Raw genomic sequence first — 21,113 nt, forward strand, 5'->3', positions numbered from 1 at the left:
ATAATTTTGGAAAAAGACACAATTAAAAACAAAAGTAAGAGATCAGTCAGGCAAGATAGGGAGTGTTCAAATAGAAAAATGCTATGAAGATGCTCCAGAATTGCGTTCAGGTTGTCAAACTTGCAATAAAAGTTTCCAATATTTCAAACAAAAAAATCAGCCTTCTTCTAATAAAACATACTGTAAGTGTATCCATTCGGTACTTGTTTAGTTTCACGGCGGCCGATATATCGGATGACCTGATTTTTTACCTGTTCATAACCCCACTATCCACTACGCATGGAGTTGATTTTATAGAGTGTGGCGAGCAAAGTAATCCGCGTACGCTCACCACGATTCGGGATCGGTGGCTCGCTTCGCTTGCCACACTATATAAATTCAACTCCATGCGTAGTGGATAGTAGGGTTATGAACAGGTAAAAAAAAAATCGCATCGGATCGGCCGATATCGCATTCGATATATCGGGCGCCGCGAAAAGAAACAAGTATCATCGGTACTGCTTTCCTAGCACGGCGCCCACGATAAGCATCGCATGTATCGGTCCTTAATCGCAAGCATCGCATGCATCTTATGTGTTTCTGCACCATAAGATGCTTGCAATGTATACAATTTATGGGACTACAGTGATTTTTCATCGTATTCATTTTCATCACACGTATCGCATCAGTCGTACTGTTTTAATGTCATAAGATGCATGCGTTGCATACGATTGATGTGATGAAAGTATTTTTTTATCTTGGGCATTGTAAATCCTATCACATGCCTTCACATATCATAAGTAGTGGTATGTCATGGCATGCAATGTGATATGATTTTCATGTTATTTTACTATGGTGGTGGTGCTTATACGATAAAGAATCAAATGTGTTTCCTTTTGGTTGTGAAGTGATTCCATGTGAAACAATTCTTAACACCACCTCCACTATGACCGCCAACCCGAAGCGTGGCGAGCGGTGGCGGTACGCGTCCTCCAACCTTTTCATACCCCCACTATCCACGTCGGCGTGGAGTTGAATTTATAAAGTGTGGCGAGCGCAGCGAGCCACCAAGCCCGAAGCGTGGTGAGCCCCGCGAGGGGACGCGGATACCTTCACATGTATCCGTGTGTGATCGCCACACTTTATAAAATCAACTCCACGCCGACGTGGATAGTGGGGGTATGAAAAGGTCGGAGGACGCATACCGCCGCCGCTCGCCACGCTTCGGGTTGGCGTTCATAGTGGGGGTGGTGTTAAGAATGGGGTGCATTTAAAATGACACTGTATTTAGTGGTTTATAATGAGATATGTGATTTTTAAGTGTTGATGCATCAAATTGGGTGCTTATAATGTCAACTCCACTTCCATTGTTAATGCCTCCCCAAACTATCAACGGCAATCGATTTAAACGCATACATCGCAGTCATCGAATCGCACGCATCGTACCTTACTATACTACTGTTTTTCATACGATACATACGATTTAAAAACCGAAATCGCACGTATAGCACAGATTGTATGCCTTATAAAAATGTACACGATTAATGCGATGGGCGCCGTGCTAGGAAAGCAGTACCGTATCATCCATTCTTTTTTTATGCTGAAGCACTTATAGCAAGCAACAATTTCCTACTGCCCAGTAATGTCCAGAATGGCCCACTAACGAATAAAAGAAAAACGTTAACATGGTGGGCATCATTATTATTATTTATATTTACAAGGGTTCTGCAGCACCTGACAATACATAGATGATCAAAAGAACAAAACAAGAAAATAGTGATTTACAGTACAAATGCAAATTAGGACAATTACATGGTAAATAAAAGACAGTTGCAGCAGCGGACACGGAGGCAATTATAACAGTGTTAACGCCTGAGCGTGTGGACCCTCAATCAGTGCACCGCTTCCCTTGTAATGATTTGGGAAACTATCATTCTCAATCCTTGAATCTGCTTGCATGGTTAAGTATGGAAAAAAAATAAATTCCCTAAAAAAACATGTCAACCTATTCATGTGTCAACCATAGTCACTTCGACCATATGGTGATAATTTACTGACTGTCGATCTAGTCATCTGGTAATCATTTAGTCCTATGATACACATTTAAAAAAGCTCATTATACAGTATGCACTAGCAGTCAGAAGTGTGCAAAATCACAGCAATCCTTGTCAAAATCATTAATAGAAACAGTTGGGAATATTGTCAGCCAATGGTGCATTTCCTGACTAACCAAGTCCTAATCCACATCTTATCCAAATCGCTATGCAAACCACTTCTGCTGATTAAAATATGCGGCATGCCTATGTTCTGTGTGTAACTGCAGCTGTATCGGCACACAAAAAGCTACACTACAATGCTTTCCTGCAATACACTGCAATGTGTACATTTCATATGCAGATGTAGTCACAGAAAGAACATAGACATGCCACATATAATTTCAATAAGCAGAAGCTGATTGTGTATCCAATTTGTGTAGTGATGTGAATTTTCTTTTTTAATTTCCTGAGGAACAATCATGTGTGGTGCTAAAGGCGCTGTACAGTATTTAAAAAAACGTCCAATGGTGGAGCAGTTGATATTACCAACTATACTTTTAAATGATCACTCCAAAGAAATCGTAGAATGTTTTATTAGTGTTATATAATGGGTTCACCAATTGCCGATAATGACCAAAACGTGAAAGGTGGGTGGGGGATGTAGCGCGCTCCATTGGGGGAGGGATGATAACATCGGATTATACTTACCGATAATTTCTTTTCTTCTTAGAGACCATGGCAGCCTACACATTGGGATATCATCCCATTCCTTGTAGTTAGACAGGTTACTTTTTTCCCAGGCTCCTCCCTCTTGGGTATAAATCCCTGCTCCTCCCCTCCACTGGTGTCTTTGAGTGTCTCCTTCCACTCTGGGAAAAAAGAACATAAGGGATGGCAAATAATGGCTGCCATGGTCTCTAAGAAGAAAAGGAATTATCGGTAAGTATAATCCGATGTTTTCTTCTACGATCCCATGGCAGCCTACACATTGGGAAATACCATATCTAAAAATACAAGGGAGGGCCAAATTCAAGTTCTTGTAATGATTTTAATAATCTATTACACTATGAAGAACTCTTCCTCCGAATCGAGGTGTAGACACATTCAGCTCATAATGTCTAGAAAACGTATGACTTGAGGACCATGTAGCAGCGTCGCACAAATCTTTGATTGAAGCCTTCGCCTCCAAAGCCCATGATGTAGCAGTGGCCCTTGGAGTGTGCCGTGATAATCGCCAGGACTTCTTTTCCTTCCATCTTATATACAAACGAGATGACTTCCCTTATCCACCTTGAGATAGTTTGCTTGGAAGGAGTTAAGGTGCGTACACACGGGGGCGATTTTGTCCAAAATCGCGGGAAATATGGTCGCTGAGCGACCATATTGCCCGCAATGGGAGTGTGCACCGGCGATATATAGCCGGGTGCGCGCTCCCGTTTTTGCCCCTGTGGTGATCGCTGGTCGCAGGAACATGCTCCTGCGACCAGCTGATTACCACTGCCGGGCTCCCCCCGGCAGTTTCTTTTTCATCAGCGACCATCTCTGGTCGCTGATGAACAGGAGAAACGGAGCAATATATTGCTCAGCCATATATTGCTCAGCTATATATGGCTGAGCAATATATCTCCCCCGTGTGTACACAGCATTAATCCTCTTCTAGCCTTGTCTGGGATTACAAATAAACTTTTTACTTTCCTGAACTCTTCAGTTCTCCCCAAGTATGTAGTAATAATTCTTACCACATCCAAATGATGCAAAGCTTCCTCTTCTTTGTCTTTGGGTTCGGGGTAGAATGTAGGTAATGAAATCTCTTGATTGAGATGGAACTCGGAAACAACTTTAGGGAGGAAATGAGGATTAGTTCTTAGAACAATCCTATCTGACAAAACTTTCAGGTAAGGCTCTTCTGCCCAGAGAGCTTGCAGCTCACTCACTCTCCTCGCAGATGTAATAGCAACCAAGAACACAGTTTTCCAGGTTAAAGATTTCAGCGAAATCTCACACAATGGCTCAAAAGGAGGTCTCATCAAAGCTTTTAGTAACAGATTCAAGTCCCAGGAGGCCACAAGAGATCTTATCAGGGGTCTCATTCTCTTTATTGCGTTGCAAAATCTGATGACGAGTTGTTCTTCTGCCAACTTCCTCTCTAACAATATACTTAAGGTCGAAATCTGTACTTTTAACGTCAAATTGGCCAATCCATCCACAAACCCTTTGTGTAGAAATTGTAAAACTTCAGAAGTTGGGACTTCTTGTATTGCCTCCTTCGAACCTCTCCAATTAATAAAAGTGCACCATATTCTGTAATAGGCCACAGAAGATACTTACTTTCTTGCTTGAAGTAAAAGTGTGATCACTTGGTCTGAAAGACCTTTTTGTTTCAGATGGCTCCTCTCAATTTCCACGCCGTCAAAGCTAAGGCTGCTGGATCTGGGTGCCACATCTGTCCTTATCTGTCCTTGCAATAGAAGATCTGGAACTATTGGCAGGGTCCATGGATCTTGCACCGCTATCCTCAGTATTGTTGAAAACCATGCCCTTCGGGGGCAGAATGGAAGGATTACTATCACTTGTATCTTGTCGTCCATGACTTTCTTTAGAACTTTGTGTATCAAGGGAAAAGGGGGAAACACATAACCTAGTCGACATGTCCATTGTATGGAGAAAGTGTCTACTGCTGAGGTTTGTGGAAGATAATATCTGGAGAAGTAGGTCATCACCTTTCTGTTCAGATGTGTGGCCATGAGGTCTACTTCTGGTGTGACGAAACGGTCGGTCACCTCTTTGAAGACTCTTTCATTCAGCTCTAATTCTCCAGGGAGAATCTTGTTCCGACTGAGGAAGTCTGCTAGGACATTCTGTTTTCCTGACACATAAATGGCTGTCACTGAATTCAAATTCTCCTCTGCCCAGGTTAGAATTCTTGAAACCACTTCCATGATAGACTTGCTCCTGGTACCTCCCTGGTGGTTTATATATGCTACCACAGAAGTATTGTTGGAGAAGATCCTTAAGTGTGTTTTTCTGACACTCTGAGAAAAAGCCTTCACTGCTCTCCAGACCGCTTCGGCTTCTCTCCAATTTGATGAATTCACACTCTCTCCTTTTGACCACGCCCCTTGGGTTGCTTCTCCCTTGCAATGGGTCCCCCAGCCTAACTGACTTGCGTCGGTTGTAATTACCCGAAACTTCGGAGACTGTAAGGAAGTCGCTCTGTCTACCAATGCTCTGCTTGTCCACCAGGAAAGAGAGACTTACCCTTAAGGATAGGTTTATCTTTAGAGTCTTGAAAGCCTTTCTCTTTAGAAATGGAAGGATTGTCCATTGAAATGTTCTCATTCTCCACGGAGACCATGGAACGACCCCTATAGTGGAGGACATCATCCCCAATAAACTCAGACATTTTTGCAATGATGTTGATTTTGACTTGATCAGGGAAAGGGAGAGGTCTCTGATCTTTGCACATCTCTCGTCTGACAGGGAAATTTGAAATTTACCGAGTCTATCATCACCCCTAAGAACTTGATTCTTTGAATGGGCTTCAATTGGCTTTTTTGCAGATTTACTATCCAACCATGCATTCGCAGGAAGTTGACCACTACTTGCAGGTGTTCTAGTAGCACTTGCTTGGATGATGCCGCGATGAGGATATCGTCTAAGTATGGCCAAAGAAGAATTCCTCTCTTTCTTAGGACTGCTATTAAAGTAACCAGCACCTTTGTGAACACCCTTGGGGAGGAGGCGAGACCAAAAGGCAGGCATGTGAATTGGTAATGTTTCTGTTTTATAGCGAACCTGAGGAACTTCCGATGTTGTGGATGATTCGGTATATGGTAGTATGCATCCTTTAGATCAAGGGATATCATAAAATCCCCTCTTCTTATGCCTGCTGTTATGGTTTTCATTGTCTCCATATGAAATTTATTTACCTCTAAATACGGATTTAACTGTCTCAAGTCTATAATCGTCCTGAACACCCCCGTGCTCTTTTCTACTAGGAAGAGATTGGAATACCTTCCTTTTCCCATCTGGCTTTCTGGAACATGTTCTATGGCTTTGATGGTCAGGAGATTGGATACAATCTTCTTCAACTCTCTCTCTTCCAGCATAGATCTTGGCTTTCTTGACAGCATGAAATAGTAGTTTTTGGGAACTCGGCCGAATTCCAGCAAATAACCGTCTCGAACTATTTTCTGTACCCATCTGTCTTGAATCACGGAATCCCATACATCTGGGAATTGCAATAATCGGGCTCCCACTGGAGGAACTCTTTGATTGTCATTGTCTTCCGCTTCTTCTATAATTCTGACGAAAGGACTGTCTGGAATTAGCAAAAGTACCTCTCTGACTGTAGGGTCTACCTGGCCTGTTAGACTTGGCTTCTCTAAACATCTGTTTAGAGATTCCTGGATATGGGAATTTATTCCTCCTATCTTGGGGGAGTTTCAGAGATTTTCCTCCTGTCAATCTGTGAATCAGGGCATCCAATTTAGTGCCAAACAGAAAAGACCCTTCGAAAGGCAAGGAAACCAAGCGATTCTTGGAATTAGAGTCTGCCGACCAAGATCGTAACCACAATGCCTTTTTAGTTGCTACACCTGCCGAAATGGCTCTTGCTGCAAACAAAGTCACATCTATGGTCGCCTCACACAGAAATTCCACCGATTTCTGAATGACCTCCAGATTTTTTTATATATTGTCTTGAAATCTTTTCTTCAATATCTGTATGAAGCGCATTACACCACATTCGTAAAGCTCTGGCCACCAAAGCTAAAGCTACCCCTGTTTTGAGAGATACTGCTGTGGATAGATGCAGTTTCTTTAGGGAACCCTCCATTCTTCGATCCATTGGATCCTTGAATGAGGCCCCATCTTCGAGGGGCAATGTTGTGCGAGATGTCACCTGCTACAGCAGCATCTATTTTCCGTATGCCACACCATTTAAGGAATTCCTCATCCGTTATAGGATACATTTTGTCTATACGAAAAAGTTTCCCCTGTTTCTTATACAGGTTAGACCATTCTTTAGAAATAGTTTCTTTCATAATACGATGTACAGGAAAAGAATGACCCTTCTTGGATCTAACTTCAAATAATAAATCTGCCCCTTCTGTGGGTGCAACAGTTTCCTTAACATTCATAGATTTGTAAATCTGTTTTAATATATATTCCACTGTATCAAAATTAAACGCCCTGACATCCTCTTTGATTTCTCCAGGCTCAGAGAAATTATCTACATCACCATCATCAGAAGAGTTATTTATATCATATGAGAATCCTGCTTGATTTCTAGATCTTTTAGACCATTGACTCTCCCCCAAATTCCTCTTTGGATACAAAGGATTGTCTCATCCAATCCATAAGATCTTTCAACATTTTTGTATGACTATCCTGTGGATCTGGTTGAGGTTCACAATCCTCACATATAGTCTTGCCCAAAGCTGCATCCATCACTTTATCACAAGCCATACAATTCACAGTGGTATTTTTCTTCTTAGCTCCAGTAGGCACACTAATAAAAAACAAAATAATAGGAAAGCCTATCACTCATACTGAAAACAAAACTTCTATACTGCCTAAAAAAAAATAATACCAGGCTCACCTCACAGGGGCACTATCTTCTCTAATGGGGGAAGGCAGATCCATCTCAACAGCACCAGAAATCTGCATTAACAAACCAGGTATGGCCAGATATATCTATGCAATCAAAAAGCATAACCCACAGTGTCCTACCATTCCGCTGTCTTCACCGGACCACGCTGCTGCTCTGCCTCAGCCATCACAGTATCTGACTGTCTTTTAAACCCACAGCAGAGCGCGCTTAGGAAGCGTGCAAACGCTATAGCCGGAAACCGGAAGTGCGCGTCAGGCGCGATGGATTCTGGAAACCGTAGTCCATGCGTCCCGCCGAACCCGGAAGTACGCGCAAAGCGCATTGCTCTCTGGATACTGTAGTCCAGTCTATGCTGCCGCGAACGGCTGTATCAGGGGATTCCGGCGGCGCCAATAGCTGATTTTAATACACCGCAGCTCCACTCTACTTGGTGCCTGTTTTAGGAGAATGGAGACTTACAGACACCATGCTCCTGCTTGTTCTCCGGATGACATGGACAAGAAACTCCAGAGAGCCACACTTCCATGCTGCAACCACCCAGAGTGACCTCCTGTTTCTAAAGGTGAGCCCAAAATAAAGTAACCTCCTGCCTCTAACTAAAACAAGGAGACAGGAAAAAAAGACACCAGAGGAGGGGAGGAGCAGGGATTTATACCCAAGAGGGAGGCGCCTGGTTAAAAAGTAACCTGTCTAACAACAAGGAATGGGATGATATCCCAATGTGTAGGCTTCCATGGGATCGTAGAAGAAAGGTTGGTGCTGCAAATCCTGGGTCTGTCCAAGACCCCCAGGAATAGCTGTATGGGTTTGGTGGATTGCGCACTCAGGGGGAGGGGGTTCTGAAAAATCTCCTATGAAATAAGTGTAGTCAGGAAGGTGGGTAAAAGTTGTACAGTGCTGTACAATTTATTTATTTAAATGTTGGTAAAAAGATGGCGGTGTAGATACCTTGATAGAGGATGGGTCGGGGGTAGGAATAGTCACTGAGGCCCCCAGGTTGGTATCCTCCTTTCTCTTACTGTGGGTGCAGTGTGAGGAGGTGTTAATGCACACTGCACCCACAGTGAGAGAAAGGATACCAACCTGTGGGCCTCAGTGACTATTCCTACTCCCCACCCATCCTCTAGGACAGTGGTAGCCAACGCTAGCCTACGAGAGCTACCAACAGTTCACATTTTCCAGACAACCTAGCTGCTGCACAGCTGCACTCATTAATCACTGACACATTTTAAAAGATACACAGATGGAGCTAATTAGCTCACTTGTGATTCTGTGAGGAGACCTGCAAAACATGCACTGTTGGTAGCTCTCGAGGACTAGGGTTGGCTACCCCAGCTCTAGGAGATTTTTCAGCAACCCCCCCCCCCCCTCGAGTGCGCAATCCACCAAACCAATACAGATAATGATCAAAGTGTAACCAGAAATTCACCGACCAATCATGGCTGTATATTACTGGTATATAGTAATCAGTCACATTCCATTTCGAACTTTTTGTTAGTAAAATGGGCGCTTTCATGACTTGCAGATCTAATCTCTGGATGAAAGTGATCTGCAAATTACTGAAAAAGATTCTACAATGTATGGGCACATTGGTGGATGAGGGAATCATAAAATGCAGAATCTGTGTATATTTCTTTTGCCTGCTACTACATGGGCCAAGAAACAAAGTTTCATTAGGTCATTCTCGGTTATAACTTGCAAGCTATTGATCAGTTTACTGCAAGTCTGTCAGCTGATTACTTAGTATCGAAATAAAATGGAGTGATCCATTGCAATTACTACTACTAAGACCACATGTTGCTATGAATGTTGATACAAAAACATGATACATCTACTTTCCTTTCAGTAAAGCAATATCTTATTAAACACCCAAAACAGAGAATAACTAACAAAGAACTTGTTTTTGTCTTACACAAGTATGTTCTGATTTCTACAATATCGCAAAACATCTTTGTATTTACAGTATCTACTCATACTGTGCTAAAATACACATACAAGATAATAAAGTATAGGATAACATCAACAAGTGGCTAAGGAGCATATGAAACAAGAGGATGGCTACATGACAATAGGGGCATGGCCACATTATGCCACACACCTTAATGAATGTTACACATTATGCAACAGACCATAATGCCCATTACACATTATACCACAGACCATTGTGCCCATTACACATTATGCCATATTGCCCATTATGTCACACGACGTCAAGCCCACTACACATTATGGCACATGCCGTAATGCCCACTACATATTATATATGTGTTGCTTAACTACATAGAAGTTGCTCAAGAGGAGTTACATGCTTACTGCTGAGGGTGGGAAACCCAGCCCTCCTATCTCTCCATAGTTGTTGGCCAACTGCCTTTATGCTGAGGAAGGTGCTTAGCAGTCAGGAAGGAGCTGACTGATAGCTGCTCTTAGCAGAAGGTTCTGTCATGTCAGCATTTTGGAGGAGCAGGGGGCATCTGGAAGAGCTAACCCGCCACTCTCAGCAGAGTAGTTGAGCAGCATATCAGCATGGTGGGGGGTTGGATGCTGTTGAAAGTGTCAGCGTGGTGGAAAGGCGCACATTAAAGGGGCAGGCAAATAGTAAATAGTTACCTTGTAGACTGGATGCCGCAGTGCAAATAAATTTTTTTCCATCCAATAAAATGGCCACCGCATGTACAAAGAGACAGAAAGCAAAAGAAAACATAGCCACCTTTTCTCAGGAGGTGTGCGCCTCAGTACAAGCGGAGTCAATTACATCAGACACTGCCTTCTGCCCCCTGAAAGAAGTCCGTCGAGATCACGGTAGAATGCAACTGGAAGTGACGTCATTGACACGCATGCGTCACTTCCGGTCCGGCCGATACCCCAGAAGTAATGGAAAAGACACGTGCGGCCAGTACTAAAAAGCTACACCTGGTATAGAAAACCATAAGGAAATTATGAACTGGAGTCAAAGGATTTTTCAATAAATTGCTTTTTAGTTTATTTTGGTAGATTACTATGTCTGGATATAGCAACAACATTTGGAGTCCTGATCAGAAGTATTTTTTGTGAATATAATAAAATCTTGGATACATTTTTTAAGAAAGATACTTCCGTGATTTATGTCGTGATTGATGGTTGGATTTTTTTGGAGTTAAAAAGGAGGTTTATACACAAGACTGTGGGAACATCGGGTTCACTCTATAACCTATAAAAATTAGTGCTGTAGGAAAACCACAAGAACTTCTTTTTGTACATGTCTGGAATTAGGTTTTGACATTTATTGAAGGAGGAGGGGTATAAATATCTGTCCCATCTCAATGCCTGTATTGATACCGGTAGGCTGATAACAGAGGATGTTTCCAGTGCCTTTGAACCATTGATGCAGGATTCCAGGGACATCCTGTTTGATAATTACAACTACTGCTCATATTGTCTACAATTTCATATTGTGGACATTTCATATGGTGAGAGTCCACTGATGAAAAATCTGTTCATTTTATCTTGTTCATGTTTTATTAAATTTTATTGCACCATGCTATTGCTCTCTCTTCATCTCTGAGTGAACTTTTGAGGAATGAGTGAATTGATGCCATTGTGACGAGAATTGACTCTCAATGAGCGCTAATGTCTACTGCTTGTGTAGACATTTGATTCTGGTACGAGTCTAATTTTAGTCTTAATTAACCAGCAAAAGTCATACAAGATTATACTATTGTGTGTTTTTTCTTTCTTTTTTGCATATCACTATCTTGAAATAACGAGGTGGAAAAAGTCTATTTCATAACATAACGCCCAGGGAACCTTCTTACATTTATGTGTGGTATTATATACACAAACATGCACACACAAATTCCTGGAGTGGCTGGTTTAAACCAATTTATATAGGAGAAGAGCTCTAGACTGCACAACCTACAGTAGCTGCTTGTAATGAGGGGTGCTGCCTTGCTGATACTTAACCTGGCCATACATCACAATGACCAGCTTCCAATCCAGATCATGTCCCGATTTCCCATGAACACCGTGGCAGCTTCCCAGACACACGCTACATCTCATGCGTGTAATTTTATAGAAGTTATATAACTCCCAGCATACTGATCGTTAGCAGCATCTTCAGATGTCAGAGTATTAGACTATCTTGCCCTATTGTCAGTCTTTTTGAATGGCTATAATCTGGAATTTACAGATTAGTCATAACAAGATAGGTCTGTCTATTCTCTTTGTCTAACCTGGTCGGGAAATTGGAGATTGTAGACTTTGCTTCAAAAAATAAACTTTAGTTTGTATCTAATCACTTGATAAAAGGGAGGTGGCTGCTTTTTGTCTCTTTGATCACAACTTGGACATGATTATGCTTTTCTATATCCATCTGGACTGTAGCTGACAAAGGTTGAACAATCCGGAATGTTTTGTTTCTTCACACATTTTTCTTTGTGCTTAAAAGTAGGGACTATAGCCTTGGGGGGTTCTGAGAATATAATACAATACTTGCTAGCAAGAACAAATACAACATAAAAACTCAGGGATCATTCTGAGCTCCAACATTGGCATGGCTCTTTTCCATTCTGCTGTTAACTCAAGTCTCTCTGTACATGTTCAGGAAATATAGGATACCATATGCAAATTACTATTATTCTAAACTCCCTGTGGGTGGGGTGGATTACAACTTTTTTTTTTTAATGGCTAGCAACCTCCTAGATCATCAATACGCAAATCCTAGTATCATACACTAATGCATACTCACTGCCTCCACCATTTCTGGCCACAGAGATGCTCCATCTTTAATTACAGTATATTCCTGTGCCAATCTGAATCTGCATAATTATATAATTAATAATTACAATATCCTTAGGGGGGTTTATTGAATCTTGGATTCTGAATGTGTGGAATTTCACTCTAGCGGGCCAGCGTCTTAACTGAATGCTGGCCGCGCAAATCCGTGCCTGTGCCATCAGATCTGAATTAGGGGCAAGAATTCTGGAGAAATAATAAAGATTCATGTAATAAAGCGACACACTTGTGTCTCCTAATTGTTTGATAAGAAGACATCATAGTCTGTTCTAAGTACATTCTTGCGTTGGTTAGGACTCTGCACAAACAGAAAGCTTTTGGGGCTTATTCTAAATTATACAAGAATTAACTGCAATTTGGATTCGTAATTCTGGGTTATACTTTCTAAGTGTGTTGCATTACTATGTAACAGCACACCAGCTATACTTAATAAGACATGCACGGCTCCTATATGTGATGTGTGTGCTTGTGTTTACGGTAAAAGTTGTAGTTGCATCATAGCTGCAACACCTGGATGGGCTTCAGGAAATAGTATTATGATGGTCCTACTATTCAGTTGCTTTTGGACTTACTGTATCTGATCTTGACAAAAAAAAAAATCCTTAGAATATTTTCTACATGCAAATCACAGGTTGTGCTATGGGGGCAGCGGTCACCCCCTCATGTGCAAATATCTATGTTTGAGTTTGAACAATATTTTTTTTCAATAATCCGAATATATCATTGTGCATTATAATAGGTACATTGATGACTTACTGATATTTTGGAAGGGCCCACCGCAGGACCTTATCAACTATATTACAGCACATACAGTAATGTCAGCATTAGTCCTATTAAGTTTACATTCTCATACAGTTCTTCACTGATTCATTCTTTAGATGTGCAGATCAGTTTAGTGAATGGTCAGATTTAACACCCAGTTCCTGGTGATACAACATAAATGTATTAGGATGTATCAGGTGTATTTTTGTTACCTGCCAGTACATGTTTGCAGGCCCTAGATTCAATCATCCTTTGATGTGAAAATCATTTCAGATACGTCATCCATTGACATGTAATTCTCAGTTCACAATATAATCAGATCATTTGTCCATGAGAACTTTATTATATAGGGAAAACAGAGCGGCCAGAATGGCTGCTCACTATTCCTCTATAAGAAAGGCCCTAACAACTGGCTTGAGCGATCAGCAGGTTGCTCGCCAAACTGCATGGCATAATTTATCCACTCAGATATAGAATGATAGACCACAGTCCACCCTCATTACGAGGTGGTAATTGTGGTCGTCAACTCCTCATATCTGAAGCCCAATGGATTCTTTGGCTGGGAACAGTGTCCCCTAATGGACTAAATGAACAATCTGGTCTGTCCTCTAGTACAATATAATAAGGATTTATGATTGTGTCTATATTGTTTTCTCTTTTGATTGTATACTGCTTTTGCATATGTGCTGGTTCTTATATGTATATGTGTATGCCCTATGCCTGTATATAATGTTATTGTTTACACAATTTCTATGGTGATGGGACATGCCTGTAGATTATAGTGTTTGTATTGAAACATTGTTTGAATTAAACTTCATTTTTACTGCTACAAAGAAGCGTTGGAGTGCCGTACTTCTGCTGGTTATACTATTTATTTGTACGGGAAACTACAAAGTAACTTACTGAAGCAGCTGTGCTGGACAACCCCCATGTACTTCATATATATGCTGGTAAGTATATGCAAAGTGTACTGTAGTATGCCATGCAAAGCACATGTATAAGTAAATTGTGTACGCACGCGATTGCTGAAAAATGCCATAATGTTATTTACTTTTTATATACTATTTCGACTTTGACAACATCTGTTTCTCTATCATTATCTTCCTATCTGTGACTCCTGTCTGTCCTGACATTTAGCAATTACAGGATCATTCACTACTGTTTGCTCCCAATCCCCTCCGCCATGTGCAAACCCTCATTGCATCCTTTTCAAGTAAGGCTCTCTAACCTATTCTAATACTCCTGTTATGCAATTTAAGTGAATAGGAGCCAGTACCCACATCCACCTACCTCCAATTTACTACAATGGGACCCATCAATGATGCGAACCACTGCAGTGTCCTCATTATCGTACCACTAGAGTAAGCTGCTATACTTAACAATGCTTTTTTAGATTATACAGTACATATACTGTGCTGTATACGGAACATATTGGCTGGCATGTATTGTAGCACATTTGTATATGTATACAACTGTGTATTTTCCAGGTCATTGAATTGTCCTATACATTCACTGGAAAGTGGCAATATTTAAAAATTGTAAATGATAGGATATTAGACCCATTTGCCTAGATTTCATGTTTCGCAGCATTTAGATCTGTAAATTATGTGAGAAGCAAAAGCAATAACAAAACAAGTGCTATCGAAAATATATTTGTTTTACATTTTACGGTTTCACATTAATCAGAAACTCCCTAAGCAGTAATTTAAGTGTATTTTTACAATATTTATTTTAATCTTCAAAAGGTAATTTAAATGATTTATATGGAAGTGATGACCAACTGAAAGTCAATATTATGAGGGCAAAAGTGTCTGCTGATTGATTTAGACATAAAGTCTATGGTTTGAGAAAGTTATAATTTTTTGTTGTATATTCTAGCTGTATGGCTGACTGACAGAACACAGGCAGAACTACTTGAACGCAACAACCCATCAACACACGGCTAAGCAATGTATATATACACAGCAGTAGGTGCCAATTTCTCAGAATACAGATATGTCATTCTACCTAGATATACACGTGCATTCATTTGAATGAATAAAGAGGGGACTGGTCACATCATTTGTAAGAAAATTATTTAAAATGACTTGGCCTAAGGCATTATGGTTTAGAAACATTCATCTATATAGCTGTGCACAAAGACCTACATATTACATGAAAACATTACAACCATTTAAAAATCAATTTCCAGATTTGATCTATGACCTTTTTTGCACATGCAATCTGTATGGTGATGGAAATACCGTAACTTTAATTTAAATATTGTTAAAAAAGTTCAGAGTTACTTACCCAGTCATAGGATATGATCCAACAACCTCTTGCAATTCCTAGAATAATATTTAAAGTACGCCGTGGACTTCCAGCAATTACATGGGTGGTAGTTTCGCACACACAATCTGAAAACACAAAGCCTCCAAATTTTTTCACAACTTGGATAACAGCATTTTGCGTTCTAAAAATATAAAAGAAAAAATAAGTTTTAATAAACTAATAAAACCCAAAGCCAGTGTAACCATTCTCGACAATACTTTTGTATTTCATGAGTGCATAAGACAACAGCAACTAGTACAGGTTTATTTTTGAATGTCCTGTCCAATTTGGAAATTCACCTTGTAAGTTAATAAGCAATGTGCTTTGAAAGAGGAAAAGGTAAAAGAGGGTATTCAATCTCCCGCCACTATTCCCCATGGGGGAAATGGCGGCGGGGCCCTATTCAACACAGTCTTTCCTGACAGCATTGAACAGGGATCTCGGCAGAACAGGCCCAACTTTAGAAGCAGTCAGGCCCATTCTGCAGAGAACGACCATGGATTGTCGAACTACCGGCCACAGTTCGACGATTCACAGCCGTATCTTGTGGCCACACCCCTTTTTTGGCATTTGGCAGGCGGGACATTGAATCCCGCCTGACGATACTATGTCGATCCAGCCGAGAGCAGGACATGGTCACGGCTGTCAGGCCAGCAGACAGTCGTGACGCGAGATTGAATATCCCCCATAGACTGTTCTTAAGGGGCTGGGAGCACTATTGAAACAAACACACAGAATACAATTTTTCTAGTGTCCACAGTCGACAGAGTATAAGTCTGGTATCTTTGTGTGTTTGCACTTTATTTTAAAACAGCAGGGCTCCTCCAGATATTAACACACGTACCAACATATACAGTATAAATTTAGCTTGGTAACAATTTATTTTTCTTAATCTGTTTTAACAATAATGCTCTGCTGAGAATAAAGTGGTATACACAGAGACAGTGGGGGTGCAAATGCACTATGCAATCATTACATGACAAAATATTATATCATAAGAGGTTGTTTGTATATCATTGGCCAATGATATTGGCCTGTCCACCAATCGTCCAGGTCACCTCTTGTCGAGCAGGTCCCTAACACTGCACCACAGATGGTGACCCCATAGTGTTAGAGACCTGCTCAACAAGAGGTGACCTGGACGATTGGTGGGCAGGCCAATATCACTGGCCAATGATATACCAACAACACACAAGGGAACACACCCACTTTGACTATGCATCATGCATATTCATGAGTAGAGCAGTACTTAATGAGCTTCTGGGCACCTGTCCAGGTTGGTCCTGACGAAGCTCCCGACGAAGCTCACAGCGAAGCGTGCGCCGACCACACACCTCGTGTGTGAACCCCCATGTCCCCCACCCCACATATGTATTTTGATCTGTCTAGATAGGGTGTTGCGTACCATTGCTCTCCGGCGTTCCGGAGTCAATATAGCAGAGGAGCGGTGTATCACGTCTATTACCGCTTCCTCCGTGTAAAAGGCAACAGGCTGGTTACATGTGAAGAACGCTACAATCTCCTTCCAGTGAGATTAGCGGTACTGCCTCTGGTGATATAGGAAGCCAAAAATATTCTTGGGGCACTATATCCAGAGTGAGTAATATCACACGCTGACTTTATACCAATAAGTCACTTTCAGTGTGTGATAGAAACCTGTCAGATACATACAGGTTTCCTGATAAAAGACGCTGTACCACCTACGTGTATGCAGCCCTGAATGTGTCACTGTTACTCCTTGTGGACTTGGATATATGTCAGTCTGACAATAATTAACACAATAAAGGAGATAACAGTTTGAAGAGGATCTTAGATATATAAAAAATTGCCTTCACAAAATAAAACGCACACTAAATACAACTATATTTAACGCTATAATAATTATTTGAGACAAATACATTGGGGGTCCCACGTTGTAGGGATAGAAATATATAATAATTTTAATTCACATGTTTGTGTCTATGTTATTTGTTTATGTTTTATTTTGCTCCTTTTAATATGCAATTAATAAAGGTTACATTTTATTGTTAAAAATTCCTCTGGTGTGCTACACAGCAACATCCTTGCTGTTCCCCTTTTTTCCTCTTATTATATATTATAATGTAATGATTGCATAGTGCAGGGGTCCTCAAACTATTTTGCTCTGGGACCCCAATATACAATAAAAAATAATTACAGGACCCCAACAAGTGAATGCAGAAGGTCATCACATCACATCACATGTGTAGGCAGCAGACAGCACATTCATGGCAGCAATGTGGAGGCACAGAGTGATGGGAGGAGTCTAAAATAACACAATTCAACAGATCTTTCAGACTCCTTGAATCACTGACTGAGATTAGAAAAGTCATCAGCCTGAAGGTCAGCAACATGGAGTTGCGACCCCATGCTGAGTAGGTCGGGACCCACTTTGGGGTCAGGTACCCACAGTTTGAGAACCGCTGGCATTGTGCATTTGCACCCCTTCTGTCTCCCCATCCGGATAGACTGGCATCTGTTTTAAGGATAAAGAATCTCTGCAGAACCAGACTTGTTACCCTGGCTTGAAGATCTTTAGATAACCATCGAAGAGTGCAACTGTATCAATGCTTGGTTGCTATATCCTTTCTTTATAAAAAAAAAGGTAGAAATCGCCACTGTAGAATTCTCATATGCCATAGCGCCCAAGGAATTAGTTGAATGGTTGATGCCATCATACCATTAAGCGCAGTCCGAGGTCTAACCAAAACTTTTCTTGTATTTCTGCCACTGTCTTCTGGCGACAATGCAATTGTAAAATCTAGAGTATTTATCATTACTCTCAAGAAGTGAATCTTTCAGAGTAACCAGAACCTTTGTAAACACCCTGGGAGAAATCTTGAGTCCAAATGGCAGGCACGTGAACTGGTAGTGTATCCCCAACAGAGGAAACCTCAGAAATCTCCTATAGATGCGAGAAACTCTGCCTTCTTGATTCCCGTTAAAATGGATAACATTATTTCCATTTGAAATTTCTGAGTTTTTATAAGTAAATTCAAGTCCCTTAAATTGAGAATCCTTCTGTATGTGTCCTTCACCGATCTTTCCCAGATGTCTGCAAAGGACAATAGATGACCTCCAATCACCATCTGATCGACATAGTCATTGTCTTGTGCCTCTTCTGTTAGACTGACAAAACGACTGGCGTGAGAAGCCTGTATTACCTCTTCTGTAATATTGCCGGCCAGGCCTGTAGGTCCTGGCTTCTCTGTACTATGTCTTGGAAGAATTGGGTATGGCAAATTGGCTATTATCTTGAGGTAAATCACAGATTTTCCTCCAGAGATTCTTTGGATCATAGCATCCAATTATTGACCAAATAGAAAGGAGCCTTCAAACAGTAAAGTAGTTAATCTATTTTTGCAATGGGCGTCTGTACGCCAGGCCTTCAGCCACAAGGCTATTTTCACCATTAGTCCCGCAGCCATTGATCTGGCCAAAAATGAGGCCTCACAAAAAACTCAATGCTTTTTGCATATTTCTAAGCAGATATAGCATAGAGATTCTATCTTCGACATCGGTTTGTAACTCTGGACCCGAGACACTGATGCCACAGCCACCCCAGATGTTAAGGACACTGCTGAGGATACAATACAGTATATGTAAATTCTGCAGAGCACTTTCAAGCTTTCTATCGATAGGGTCCTTAAGTGCTGCCCCATCTTCTAGAGGAATAGTCATCCTTGAAGTTAGTTCCGCCACTGCTGCATCTACCTTAGGAATTTCACACCATCCAAGGAATTGCTCATCTCAAAGGATACAGCTTTTCAATTCTTGGAAGTCTCCCTTGTCTCTTATTCATATTGATCCATTCTTTGGATATCACATCTTTCATAACCTTATGGACTGGGAAACACCTCCCTTTCTTAGATCTGTCCTCAAAGAGTACGTCATGTTCTTCTGAGACTTCCGCTTACTTTTACTTCTTAGCTTTATAGACATTTTTCAGCATGCTCTCAACTAAAAAAAGGCTTTTTTTTCCAATCGCACAGGTGAGGATATCTGTGTATGTGATATAACCCTTTTATATAATGATGAGACTTTAAAGAAGTCTTTATTTTAGGGTGTGCTGCCACTAGAACAGAAGAATAGATACAATTTTTGAGAAAGAGAAGGCTGTCAGTGTGGCGCACTGTTAAAGAGAGGTGGTTTTAATAAAAATTAACTTTTAATTATTACATCTTAAAATGGCGACATATAAAACACATAACATACATGGGTACATTTTTGACAAGGTAAGGATAAAAAAGGAATGAATCCTTGCTTAGTGTGTTTCGATATCCCTTAATGAAAGTTATGGACAGTGGTTGTATCAGTGCCACACTCGATGGGTGCACTGATCACTGCCTTCAATAATATCAAAAGTATCCCCACTGTTCGGCCCCCCTCACATTTATTTTACGATGATTTGGTGTGTCTTGTTTCAAATCGCCTGGTGTGTATCCACACGCAATTTCGTATGCAATAAATTGGTTGGATATGGAGTATTATACTTCCTCAATTAAATTGCATTACAACAGAAAGATATGCCACTGTAGGTGTATGAAAGAGGCTGCAGTGAGGTTGGTGAGGCGGATTTGGGTATTTTGCCTATAGCATATGCCGCTCATACACTACCAAACTCGGGCTTTTATAAATACAGTTGGTTGGCTGGCTGGCTGTGGATATGGTGTAAGACACTGTTTATGATGCGTTTGGTTCACCAATCACCATTGTATTGGAGAAACAGGTGTGGGGATAATATACAGTGGGTCCCTACTGGGTGAGTCCCCTTAAAATTATTATCAGGTGATTAAGTGCGTCTTATCAGAATCGCCCAGTGTGTACCCACAATGGAGATTGGTACAATAAATTGGTTGGTTCATACATTAGAATTTTTACTGAATATTACAGTTTATTTATTTGTATTAGGTAGCACTTCGGCTGTAAATACGTGGAGGAGCTTCTAGCGGCGAATGAGGTCGGCAGGAGTATTGCTTATAGCATGCCGCTTATACGTCCAGGTTCTCTCTGTGCATCTGGCTGTTCTCCGGGGATACACATGGGCATTGTTATTGTAGCGTGTATGCCGGTGTTAAACTGGGAGACACCGCAGTGTGATGGTCACAGTGCGGCTCCCCCTGTCAGTGCAACTTTGTATTCCGGTTACACGCTGATGTTACAGGTAGGCAGTATGGACGCCGGACTCCTTTAGCAGCACAAACGGCTGGCTGCTGTGCAGCAGGATTGGAGGAGATCGTGGTCAGGGTCTGACCCCACGACTCCTATCCGATAGTCTCTCTAGTACTGTATGTGGTGCGCAACAATCACAAATCAAAATACATTGTATATTGGGGAAGGGATATGGGAGTTTAGCACACTAAGTGTGTGTGGTCCACGCGCGTATCGCCGTTAGCTTCATCAGGACCAGTGCGCCACACTAATGACAGCCTTCTCTTTCTCAAAAATTATGCTCTCAACTAACTCAAGGTTAAATGCTCTACCTTACGCCGGAGCTCAACCGCTGGACTCCAAGACAGTGCTGCTGACACACTCAGTAATACGGCCAAACTGGCATCCGATGCTGGTAAGTGTCAGAGCTCAACTCCATGACACCAATATAGCAGCGTCCAACGACAGCCACG

General features: G+C 41.3%; 1 protein-coding gene across 3 annotated transcripts in view; it reads right to left on the minus strand.

The window, feature by feature from the left end:
• Positions 1 to 21,113, minus strand: part of MCPH1 (microcephalin 1) — a 352,972-nt gene that overhangs the window by 206,312 nt on the left and 125,547 nt on the right. For 2 of the 3 annotated variants that reach the window (XM_083177354.1, XM_083177355.1), the window contains exon 11: positions 15,451 to 15,613. In XM_083177354.1, coding sequence (XP_083033480.1) covers positions 15,451 to 15,613 — 163 coding nt within the window. The remainder of the gene's footprint in view (positions 1 to 15,450; positions 15,614 to 21,113) is intronic. The other variant, XR_014471760.1, reaches the window with a different exon arrangement.

The sequence above is a fragment of the Crinia signifera genome, chromosome 3 (assembly GCF_055691185.1).
Source record: "Crinia signifera chromosome 3, ASM5569118v1, whole genome shotgun sequence".
NCBI classification, from domain to species: Eukaryota; Metazoa; Chordata; class Amphibia; order Anura; family Myobatrachidae; genus Crinia; species Crinia signifera.